Here is a 13,144-nt window from a genome sequence, read left to right on the forward strand (position 1 = left end):
ATGTCTCAGTCTGTCTAGCAAAGAGAGTTGAAAAACAACTAGATTAATAACCCCTTCTAACAGGAACAGGAAGGCACTGATGATGAAGCCATTGTGTAAGTGATACTTCTAAGAAATTACTGTACTAATGGGTAAATGCTAGGAAGGCCTGAGGAGTTTTCTTCCAGAGTATTACTACATAGTAAATTCAGTGCAGAAATGGCGTTGAGCAGGTCTGGTTTATATGCGCAATGCATCAAGCAGACAAAGATCTCGAGACCTACACAAGGGAAATTCTCAGGCACGACGTTGGCAAAATTGGCCGGTTAAAAAAAAAAAAAAGCTTGACATAAGGCTTTGTGCCAATTCCAATCTAGTGGAATCAATGGAGATGCTTTGCTATTAAATGGAAGACGGTGGAGAAATGAAACTTTGGATTTTTATATAATTTGTATTTTTTAAAGAGTTAATGTGAACAATTTCCATGTTGCTGTGACTTTGTACTAACAGTGATTACACAAAGCCTATTACTTATTTTAATTTATAATTGATCTTTTTAAAATAAATGCCTCCTTGCAGTACACCGAAACAAGCTACTATCATTCTTGAATTAATAATGAAAATTCCATTAGTTCACTAAGGCAGCAGATACCATCACAATTACCTCCCACTGCAATACATACACATGCATGCAAGAAAAAACAGTTTTTAGAGAAAGAAAATCATGCAAGGTACAAGCAGGTGGTGATTACTCTCAAGCTTTTGAAAAGTTACACTTTGTTCAAATTACTTAGATGTCTATTCGTTTCTTCCTGATAAAGACATACAATTTTCTTCACATAGATATATTCAGATGACTGAAAGGACTGACTAGTTTAAATGGGATTGACATTAAAACACTGTGTACAGCCACAACTTTGTGCTATATGGCAATACAAAATGTAGGCAAGCAATCATAAATCTAGTGTGCATTTCAACCGGAATTAAAGACAGTAGTTGAAAAGTTAGTATCACGCTTTGCAGCTCAACACCAATTGTCCTGTCAGTGTAACTCCACAGCAGGTTCAAGTATCTTAGAAATTCAAGCATTTTTCTCTCCCCATCTCACAGAGACTTCCTGGCAGAGCTTTGCTGCGTACGCCAGAATTTGTACTAGCTTTAAGGTACTCACTCACAAGACTAATCCAATACTGGCTCAAAGCTTTAATTTTATGTAGGCTGCTTATTACTTATCTGGATAAACCTAGTGGTTGAGCAACAGTTCTGTGGCTTTTGATACACAGTAAATAAAGCACAGATATAGATTGCATACTCTGTGTGCAGACAGCACGGGTAAGAGCTCCATGAGGAGGTACGTCGTGTCACGCAGAGGTTGCTTCTTATAGCAAAGCACAAAGGCCACTTGTGCTGTCAATAACAGAAGTCCTTCCTAAGCAATCATGCTCATTCTGAGCAGAACTGTGCTAATGAAAGTGCTACAAGGTACCTCTACTGAATGATATCAGATATTACAGGTTGTTGAATTTTAAAAGGCAGATACAAAAACATAGAACATAGGTGATGGTTACCTTCAGCAATACTCTGCTGTTATGCATCTCAAACTTTTAAACAGATGTTTGTAAAAAAATTAATAAAATCAGTGTACTGCTAGGTGGGAAGGGCAGACGCTGGAAAATGTAATCCGTTTCCTTTTCTGACCAAGCTCACTTTGTACACCTACCCCTGCATCCCTGTCTTGTACATCACTGGTATGCGAAACCCAAGTCCCATGAATCACAAACATTTTAATCCCAGCTCTGCCAGTAATACTCTGTGGTTTTGGGAGTGTTGCTTTGCTGTAATTTCAGCTGTTCTCCCTGCAAACAGGTCTAACGTTTGCAGCAGAGAGCTCCTTTGAAGATTAGCAAATGTTGTATGGTGGGGGAACATAAGGTGAAACCATGTATGACTTCTCAGTCTTTTCATCCTCATCATCATGCCTGTTCTTCACTGAATTCCATGTTTTGCCCTCTTGCCTTCCTCCAGCGTTCCGTTTTGTGACAGACATAACCTGCATGTGTTGCATTTTGTGACAGACATAACCTGCATGAACACAGGGCCCTTAACAGGTTGTGCCATCAGGTTCGTCCAGCTATCGGTCCCAGCTAACGCAAAATGCAGTGTTACTTTGCTTCACAATATGCATAATGCAAAAAGGATTAAATCTAAGTTTCAACACAATACCTCTTTAACTACATTATTGAAACCAGCAGAGAAAAAGTAGTAGTCCTTCCTGCCATTGCACAATGAAAATTAATCTTTCTATATTCACCACTAAGTATACCTGAGTAGTCTCTCAGAGAAATTACATTAGTTTGGTTTTCTACAGTTTTATCCTTTAGACAGCACATAGGGTTCAAATGCTGAAGCAATAAGCTTTGACATTTTCTTTTTGGCTGTCTCTAGTCAAGTGCATATTGCTTAGGAAAGACCACACAGAAGACACAGCAAACAAGATCACTCTTTACTGCAAAACGTCCACCTACTGTTGCTCCTTCTTAAAAGGACGTAGAATCACCCGTAGTCTCTGACTCAGTAATGGCAGCATCCAGAGTCTCATCTGACTGAGACTGACTGTTTTCCTGGGACATATTCTTTCTTATTTTCTTTCTTTTCATGTTGGTGTCAGAACTTTGATTGTCTGTATCAGGGGAAGTAGCAGTTTTACTAGAAGCGGTGCTAGCTGTGCTTTTTGTCCCTTCAGTACCTTTGGAAGTAACACTGATTTCACTTCCTAGGCAAGAAGATTCATTCTTACTGATAGTTTCCTCCCTGTCACTAGCATCTGTATCAACCTCTTCTGTGCTTTCATCCATGCTATCCTCACCACTAATAGGTGATTTTCCTCTCTTGTCTTCTTCAGTAGCAGCAGTTTTTGCATTGGCAGATGTTTCAGAAACTGCTTTATTTGAGTTATCTGCTATCTCATTGGGGCTTGCGCTGACTCGCTCCACATCTGGTCGCTCATCTTCTTCTGACACCTCTTCTATCGTGTCTTCTATTTCAAGGCTGGCAGAGGTGGTTTTGCTCTTATAGCTGGATCCTGAAGTTCTCCTGTAGCTCGTGTCCCTGTCACTATCCGATGCATTAGAGCTAATATTTGATTTCTGGCTGGATCGCCTCGCTTTGCGATGAGAGCTACCTCCCCTACTTGTTATACTGGACCTTTCAGTGCTTCTTCTACTGCTGGACTCACTAGTCCCCGATTTGCTGTATGAACTTTGCGTAGATGAGCTCTTTGACAGGCTACCATCTTCATCACTGTCAGAGTTTTCCTCATCATCGTCCTCTTCAGATGAGTCCTCCTCTGATCCACTGCTAGAGCTGGATCCAGAGTCATCATCAGAATCCCCAAAATCGTGCCCAGTTTCTTCATCTGAGTCCACAGTACTTTCAGTGGCTTCATCTTGGTCCAGAGTTACTTTCAAGTAGTCTTTATCTTCTGACTCCGAGCCCGAGCTACTACTCTTCACAGATGATTCATCTGAAGTGTATTTTCTTCTCTTCTTCTTCTCCTTCTCATAATCACTATCCTCATGTTCACTCTCTGCTGTGATACTTATTGAAACTCCTGATTTTTCTTTACCTCTTTCATAGTCTTCCTCTCCTTTTCCTCTTGCATGCACTGAATCTTTGCTAATAGGCTCTTGAAATTTTCTGGAGACACTAACGCGTTTTAACACATGATTTAGTTTTCTCATCGAAGGTCTGTCATCTGTCGGTTTCTGGAAGTAACTTCCCCTGATAATCATGCTTTTCTCACCGTCCACTTGGCGAGCTGACATCAACTTGGCATAACTGGAATCTTTCCTACCAGCCTTCACTTTCTGCAGAATCATTGGGAATATCTTTGCTTTCTTCCACGGAGAATGAGCAGACTCAGTTCTTCCTACTGGTTTGTGAGAACTGACTGCTACACGACTTAAATGCATCACTGCTTTTAGTTTCCTTTTTCCCTGGCTGGTCCTATACGCTCTTCACATCCCACCATCTAAAGGTCTACCTTCTACTTGAGCCCCTGCTCTCTGGCTTATACCTCTGCTTGAAGGACCTCTGCCTTGACTCATCCCCTGCAAATCATGAAAATGGAACTTGATTACAATTTGGAAGGTAGTTATTGTGAAAACTTGTACCCTAAAATAACTCAGTAGGAACAAATGGAACATTTTTTCCCAGCATCAAAACTACTAAAACCTACCTGTTTTAGAATAGCTTTTGACCAAAGTTGTGGGGAAAGTTCTACTTCTAGAACAGGCTGCAAGTGCACAACTACCTTACTCTGCAACAGGGGAAAATACTGGCTCAGAAATGTTATCTCTTCTCATTTAATTAAAACCCATGTGATGGATTAAGAGTCTAGTACTTCTGAAAATCAGATTAAAAAAAAAGGAACATTTATGTCAACTTTCTTCTGGCTGCCACTGACATTTTAAAATTTCTTTACAATCAGCTGTGAACTTTAGGATAAATCAGCTTAGGTGACTGCTTTTCGCAGTGGAAAACCACCAGTTATAGGCTGAATATTAGTAATATCCCATTTGGTTAACAATATAAAATGGAATTACCAAAAGCTATGTGGATTTTTCATTGAGCTAGAAATCTACACTGAGGGAGAAATAGATGTGGCTATTAAAAGAAACTTTGCAATTCCTTTTTATTTCTAGAAGAAGGGGAAGAGGTGCTGACACAAACTTCACTGGTCATCAGAAGGGCAAACAATGATTAGCATTGGAAGAGCTGCTTATTCGCTCTATACAGAACACAATACTCTAATCAATTACAGAGGACATTTGACAGGGTTTAATGGTCCTTCATCTTGTTGCAGAGACAGAATTAACACATCAGAGAGGCTTACCTCTTCTGCTGTCGATCCATGCGGACTATAGTAGTAGCCACCGTCATTCTCCACCACAACTTCCCCATACTCATCGTACATCCCTGAAGGAGACAGCAATCGGCGGCGACTCCCATACTGAGGCAGTTCATACCTGGCAAAAACACCATCGTCCCCTCGTAATGTGCACCAACGTGTTCACGTGTCTCTCCACACATAGCAACAAATGCACATGCTCACATCCCGAGAGGACAAGAGTTTCTTTGCTCTCTTTTCTCTCTACCTTTGAGAAGCTTATTATGCTTTTTTCCTTAGCGTCAGCACAATCCAAACCCTCTTCCCATTGCAACGGGCTGTACAGCTAGAGGGCGACCCGAACTGCGAGGTCTCTGGGATCAGTCAAGAACCCCCCAAGTGCACTGACCTTCTTTCCAGGTACCAGATTTTTGGGGGGATCTTTTTTTATAATTACAAAATGAAAGAGCAGGTTCCCTGGGATCAGTTCTGGAGAATCCCTGTGAGCTTCTAAGAATAATTGCTTGTAAGCAATAATCCCTGAAGTGCTTGCAGACAGATGGGCATTATCAGAACAAGGCAGGATGATGTTTTTCTAGGGAAACGTAAAAGGCCAGATGCTGGTTGGGAACTGTGAGCAGAAAGTATCAGTCACTGAACTTGGGCTGGTGAGCCACAAAAGGGGAGGAGATGGTGAAAATTAATTTCCAAGACAGCAGAACTATGCAAGTAAAAAAGTGAATATAAAACCAGAATGATAGATGGGGAATACACTCTGCAAGCATAATAACTGGATTCCTAAAGAAGCAGGAATTATACAACTCCCCCTTAACTTTTAAAAAGAGTTTTGTTGTTAGTGTGCACCTTTGTGGACACAAAGATTAAAGTAATCCTGAGGTTCAGCAAAGTCTCCAGATTAGATGCTGTAATAATAAACATCACCAACGTGGAAAAGCAGCATTTTCAGAAAATATATAGGAAAACTGAAAATATACCCATGCTCATAACTGTAGTAATCTTGCCCATAGTATTCCTGCCCTGGATCAATTCCAGACTCCATACTTAACTCCTGTCAAAAGAGAAACACTGACTGAACGCAAACAGTTACACACAGTAATAACTGATGAAAGAGGTGCAAAGAACGGTATCTTAAAGTGCAAACAAGCAAAATAAAAAAGGATAATAATTGGAGAAACATTGACAACTGTTAAGAACCACAATGAGAAGCCAACAGGGGCTTTAAATGACCCCTTCCCTGGTTGTACTCCCTGGGAGTGACCATTCTAAGTCAGCTAAACTCAGACACTGTTCTGGCGTGGCACACTGTCTCACTTATCCTGTACAAAAACCTCATTCAGTAAACTGGACTCACAGCAAATACGCTGTCACTTCTTGCGCCTCTTCTCAAAGGAAAAAGCTGTGTTGAAAGTTTAGGGCTATTTTACTTACAGTGTTTGTCAGGTCTCTCTTTTTTTTTTTTTTTTTAAATGTTTTCCGAACCATCAACAATCTTGAGCAGCATTGGACTAAGCCAAGTACTCGTCTGTATCCTACAAAAGCACCAGCGTGTCCTTAAGCTCCTTTCACGCACTGTTTGGTACCAGTCTGCTCTGTGGAACATCTCTAAACTGCTGTATCGACACAGAACACCAGGGCTTGGGTTTTGGCAAGGGACTGCATGTCGTCTCTCTCTCACAGCTTCCTAGGGGTTTTTCTCCTGTACAACGAATTTAAAGTTGTGTCAGAGCATCTCATTGTAATTCCTTATAATGACTGCAGAAACGATCACCGTTCTGTACCACAAATACAATACCATCAATAGCAACCTCTCACAAAAGCTACATTTGCTCTACTGCTTATTCTGCAAACGATATTGGGTCTAAAGGATGTGAAATAGAAAGTACTGGGTTTATAATCCAGAGCGGCCTTTGCACTTCGCAGCAGCGTGCTAATGCTTTCATTACCTTGGCAGGCCAACCGCTTTGTTCATGTTTAGGTACAATAATCAATTATCAGTTGACTGACATCTGAAAAAATAGACTGTGGTTGGACAGCGAGGAAATTACTCTGTCGCTGAGTCTGGACACAAAACTAGGAAAGCTTTCAGTCCCTGTGATGAGGTCCACGGGAGCAACTAAAAGATGCTCAAGGGGAAAATACCACAACGTAGTAAATTTAAAGTATTTAATTACAGCAACGTAAATAGGGTAACAATGCCAGGACTCTTCTTTTCATCTAATACAGCCAGGTGGAAAAATATTACCCAAGACAGACAAGTTTTTATTAGGAAATTATGTAACAGCCATTTAAAAAGTTATAGAATAATTAAGAAATGCAAAATAGTGGTACCTCTGGTCTGAGAAGAGAAGGTCTCAGCAACTGCTGTTGCTACAAAAGAAAATTAGAAAGGGGTTAATTAGGCAGCAACAATTAAAGTGCAGGTCATTTGTGTTTGAGTTAAGATTGGAAAAAAATCCTAAAAACAGAGAGCCTTTTGTACAGCAGCCACCTGGATACTTCCATACTCAGTGGGAAGTAGAACACTGCTAAACACCTGATGTAGTAAAATCCCTTTACAGTCCACTATTTATTTTGCCCAATATAAAATGAAATTCCCAGTTTATGTGGTCACTCTCTAAATTATTTAACTCAAGAACTTCTGTCAGAGCCCAAGAGAACTGTTGCGTTGTGTACGTTGGAGACAGCAGAGAGACGATGGCAGACATAAAATTATCCGCAACAGGTAGAAAGCAAATCTGTGGGAATCTGCAGTAAAGTCTGTGATCCAACTGTTAAAAACCTGAAGTGATTTGATTTCTTCTACTGCAATACCATCACTTTAATTCTCTATCTATATTTATGTACTTCCGTGGCTTTTAACCGAGTACCTCCCAACATAAATACACTTTAATTCACAATACCAATAAGACACTGAAGGATTATCTCACTTGTTTTCTCTACAGCTTATGTGTGATTTCTTTCTGTATGTGGCATGCAGTGAGAAAAGCATGCCGACGTGAGGGAAGAGACCCCGGGAGGCTGCACAGAGAGGAACGATGGGACGATATGGCTCCTCGCAGGTGTGTCACAGCTAAACATGGGTCATTTTTCGTACTCATGTTGTTAATTACTCTGCAGCTCCAGTTTTCTGCAAATGACAGACTGGTGCACTTCACTTGGTGTTTTGTAAATTAGGATCAGGTTTAATCAGGAAAATCAGGACCATTTGTCCCCACACTCCTCCCAAAACTTGGGTGGCACTGTTTCAGCCAAGTTTCTTGGCCAAAACCAAACCCTGAGAGACGAGGAAGCTCTGTATCTGAATTAAGACACAAGTCAGCTCTGCAAAGTGAGAAAAAAATCACAGTAGAACAACAGAAAGCTTGCAATTTGTAAAACACTACAGAATAAGGAGCAGTAGGCTCCAGATGCACACCTTAAGATTAGCAAAACTGATCCCGCTCTCGGCAGTAAATATCAGCCTTTATGATAGAAAAGTATTTCGGAGGACTTTCGATTGCTGGATGAGTTCGTTCATATTTCTGAAGGAAACGCTCCATGTTATCCATTGCTGGAGAAAAAAGATGCTGCAAGAACAGCAGACTACACCGAGTTGCAGAGGTCTGTGTAGCCCAGTACCAGGCCCATGATGGAGGGCAGTGGCAGATGATGAGGTGTGCCATCAGAAAACATGAAAGTGTGCAGGGGAACTGGTTTTGGCAGTTTGTTGAGCCGCAGTCTCCTAGGCTGGAGGTTACGTCTGTGCCGTGATGGTTGCTAGCCCCCAGTAAATCTATGCCTCGTCAGCTTTTTGAACCACTTTATATTTCTGGCCTCCAAAACACCCAGTAGCAATGAGTTTCACAACATAGGCTGTATGGGAAAAGTATGCTGATGTAATTCATATTTTAAACATAACTGGGGAACAGCCTTACCTCTTGCTGTGCATATCCTCGCCTAGAAGTCAGAAAAAGAAAAAAAAAAAAATTAGTATACTTCTCTGAGACTATATAAAGATGCATATTGCCATTCTTTCTGGAGAGAGGTGAAAAGATAATGTGATTAGAAATATTACTAGCAAGAAAAGAAATGCATATCTACAAACCAAAATGTTTTTCTTTAGATTTGCTCTGGACACGCGAATTATTGCATGAGAAAGGCTAGTGAATCTTTGGTATCTTTTCTTGCTTTAAGATTGCAAATGAATGAGAAGAAATCCCCAATCCCCAACAGCCAGAGAGCCAGTGCACCCAGTGGAAGACAGCGAAGGGAAGGGCTGAATGCTCTGTTTGGTTTTCCTTGCGCTCCCGTAAGAGGGGGCCGGCCCAGGCACCTTCTCTGTTTGTCTCAGAGACTGTCTACAAATCTGACTGCACGCATCTGCTTACGCAGTGAAACAGTTCCTCTTCTACTTCTGGACTTTCTGTATCCACTCGGGACTTGCTAGAAGTTGGCCTGGAGGTTCTATTACTAATTTCTTCTTGTAACAACATTATTATTAAAATTACACATTTCCTAACATTTCCTCTGCAGGGTGGGGAGGAGTTGAATTATTTTTGCTACCTATGATTATTTTGCCACAGGCTTTGTACTTTTGATCTGATTGGAAATTTTTTGTTGTTCTTTTAATTCATTTTCTTGGAGCCATTCATATGCATGACAAATGCACTTATGTCTATCAAGTTCCCTGTTTTCACACTTTGTGCCAGAAAATTAAAATGGTTTAGACAAAACTAGGGAACAGCAGTTTAGGTCTTAGCATTATTATTACGGATAAGCCTGCATTTTTTTCATTTCTTTTTTTAAGGAGGAAAGGGTAAATGCTCAAAATTATGTTGAGCTTAACCTAGTACTCAGACAGCAGTCTAGGGAAATTCTTTAATTACATTTGAGTAAATAATAAAGAACAGAGTAGAAGTCCTTTTAAGTCTTTAATATCACCATCTGTAAAGTTTTCTATGAATATTCAACCCATGGAATTGATTATCAGCATTAAATTAATGCTGTTGCCCATATAATACAAAACTAATGAACAACTGAAACGAAGATTTGTCATCAAAAGATGCTCTGTGACTTTTCAAAGCCCACTTGAGGAACACTGTATTTAGTCTCCCTATCGTCTACAACAATCTTCAGATAAAGCCGGTCTTTTGTTGCACAGAGGATAAGTAAGCCTATTAATCTTAATTGCTCTCGAGTAATCACTATATTGCAGATTAAAAGCATAATATAAGTAATTCTCATTCAATTTGGAATTCAACTTTCTTAAAAATAGCACCACGCTGTGCTTTGAGAGATGCTGACACTTCCCTCATAGTTTTGTGTGGCCATGATTAGAAGGAAAAAAAAGCCCCCAAAAGATGAAAAATACCCATTCACTCAATACAGCACAAGGATCTATTCTGACAAAAAGGTAAAGGTCAAAAAAATACCATTTGTTTCCCGGAAGGAATTAAAGCTCTCCACTGAGGGAGGAATTGCTTCTGGATAAACGTTATCAGCCAGACTTCACTGCAGTCAGTCAGAGAGAAATCTTCAGTGCAAAATGGGAAGCAAGGACATAGTGCCTGTGATGATGTAGGACAACGTGACAGCTAGTATAACACTGCTGGTACTCAATGTGAAAGATAAAACAAGAATGAATTTACATGTACAACATGTGCCAACCTTCCACAGGTCTGTATTGCTAACATAGGTTAAAGGAACTGTGATTTGCCTAAAGCAACAATTTTCCCAATTACTGGCATCCCAGCAGGCATTTGCTATTTTGTAATTTATATCTGTTTTCATATTAAAAACAAAAGCACCACAAACCCCAAATACTACAGATACTCTTCAGAAGAGGCAACTGCCTATCAATTTGCCCTGACTCTTACAATGGAGGTTTCCTGCAGTTCATAGCTGGAACTGAGGAGAAAGAATCTGGAAGGGAGACGAGTAATGATACACTACAGCTTGATTTCAGCTTTGCAAACGGGTTTGCAAAGAAGTGCTCTCTGCTGAGAGCAGCAGCCTCTGCTCCTGCTCAGAACTCAGCCCCGTCCAGCTGATGATGAGAGGATGAGAGATATATCCAGGGTGACACCTGACGCTACTGAACCAAATCGGACAACTGAAGAGGGGTCAGTAAGCTTATACAGGCTCCTTCTTACGAACTACTACATTGGTTACAATATGTCGCAGTGTTGCAGAACTGCAGCAGCATCCAGACATCTCAAGGGGCCAGAACTTCCTTGGGTTAGGTTAAAAGTACATCCTTGGTAGGGTCTCTTTCCTGGTCTAATGGAATGATTTTTTTTTTTTTATACAAAGGCTATTCAAAAAACCAGCAGGAGAACAAAGGTTGCATTAGTTCCAGAGAAAATGAAACTACGTTTTGTAAACTTGTCAACTTAATAAAGGTTTCCAGAATGGGAAAGTAGATGTTCCTCATTAGTGAAGAGCTCATTACCATGACCCCCTCAGACTCTTCCGAGACTGATGAAACTAAATATTTAAAAAGGAGCGCCTGTGATGCCCATTCTTTCTGCTTAAGGAATGCCACGAATAATGGTAGCCGAATAAAACCTTTGGAGTTTATGCTGTGAATTACTAAAGACCTGCAGCTTTGCTGCGTCACACTAGGCACTGCAAAATTAGGTCATATTTGTCTAATATTTCACTAGTGATGTAACGAACTTCACAAAAGCATCTCTTACGGGTCTACAAGCTCTATAGTGGGATTTGGGTACTTAAACTCAAATGTCTGTCTTAGGGTTGGCCCACTCTGAACATGCTGAGCGCAGTAATTTCTCATGCTCATCTCCGCACACCTTCCACTGTCCCACTGCCTCCACACCTGGACCATCGCAGACACACAGAAGCAAGTACAGATGTAAGCCATCTTCCGATTCTGGCTCTCAAATCTTCAAAGTTTCTCTACCTAATAGCTGCTGAACTTCGACAATTTGCTGCTGGTGCTGCAGTAGTGGCACTCTTGCAGAATTTAGCATCATCGGCAGGTATTCTACACGCGTGCATCTTGTACATTAGTTACAGCAAAAATGTGATGATCGATAATCATTCCCCTCACACATCTAGCTACTCTACATGTCTTGGAACTACAGTCTAGCCCAACAAGAGTTTTAAGCAAAGAAAAATTCTAATGTATCAGTGAAACTTATGTGATGAATTTCATGGAGTTTGGCTCTGGGACAAAGAAAGAGAAGCTACTTTCAAGAAGTTTCTGACTGAAGCAGCCATACATGTCCTAACTGCAGATTTAAAAAAAAAAAAAGAGGAAAAAGCCAAGCACCATGGCAATGCTGCATATCTCTAGACAGTCTGATAAATAATGAATTACCTTTTTGCTCAGAATTGCCATATTAGACACAGATATGTTGAATTTTGGCAAAGGACTTGCAAGGAAACTTGCAAGCTGAACCAACTAACGTCTGTTTAAATGCTAAAACTGCTTTTACTTACCATTTTTTTCAAAGGACAGGCTAATTTGCTATAATAGACATATTTCATGTAAAGGTCTGATTCAGTTGACTGCAAGCAAGCCAGTAAGTAAATCTGTATTATGTGGATTTTTACAAATACTTGAAAAATCTTCACTTGGTGACACCTAGTCAGAGTGACTTTATTACAGTTTAAGATAAGCGAGATGTTTCAGCTGTAGAGCTCATGGCAAACTAGCATGAAAGTTAGAGAGACGCCAACGACATGCACATGCAAAAATGAAAAACAAACAAATGCTTTGTACATTAAAGACATTTACAAAATAAAAACTTTTAACATGCAGTTGCAATATAAAAAAATGCAATGGAAGGCAGAATGTAGGTAACAGGAGGGAAGACAGCCAGGTTTACTGACAAATGAAGACAAAACCCTTCCTCTGACTTGAGGTGCAAACGTGAGCTGAAAGAAAGCACGCCAGCGTAGCAGAGCGCTGCGTCATCTCCCACCGAATACGAAGACGCATTATGGCAATAACTCTGGCTCACTATTGCTCAGCCCGCTTGCTACCAGTACTTGCTTTCTTTGACATCCATTATTTGACAGTAAGATTCCTCCCAGGTGGTACATTTTATGGGCAAAGCAAGAGATTCCAATTACAGCTGCAGAAAAATCACTCTGCTTACTGGTATTACCTACAGTGAAGGCTGCTTAACATAAAGCAGTATCGAGCCCTCTGCCGTCTGTGACCGATCCTTGGGTAAAAACGGACAGTTTTCCCCAGGATTTTTTGGTAAACAGGCTAAGAACCAGCATCATAGAACAGTAAGATGTAGC

At 40.5% G+C, this 13,144-nt stretch overlaps 1 protein-coding gene across 1 annotated transcript in view; it reads right to left on the minus strand.

Moving 5' to 3' along the window:
* Nucleotides 1-13,144, minus strand: part of LOC104623775 (protocadherin-15-like) — a 127,145-nt gene that overhangs the window by 1,574 nt on the left and 112,427 nt on the right. Inside the window, exons 14-17 of the mRNA XM_010290960.1 lie at nt 8,803-8,824; nt 7,217-7,255; nt 5,863-5,936; nt 4,874-5,006 (exon numbers count right to left, since the gene is read on the minus strand). Of these exons, the coding sequence (XP_010289262.1) occupies nt 4,874-5,006; nt 5,863-5,936; nt 7,217-7,255; nt 8,803-8,824 (268 nt within the window). The remainder of the gene's footprint in view (nt 1-4,873; nt 5,007-5,862; nt 5,937-7,216; nt 7,256-8,802; nt 8,825-13,144) is intronic.

This window comes from Phaethon lepturus, unplaced genomic scaffold (genome assembly GCF_000687285.1).
Source record: "Phaethon lepturus isolate BGI_N335 unplaced genomic scaffold, ASM68728v1 scaffold23307, whole genome shotgun sequence".
Classification (NCBI taxonomy): Eukaryota; Metazoa; Chordata; class Aves; order Phaethontiformes; family Phaethontidae; genus Phaethon; species Phaethon lepturus.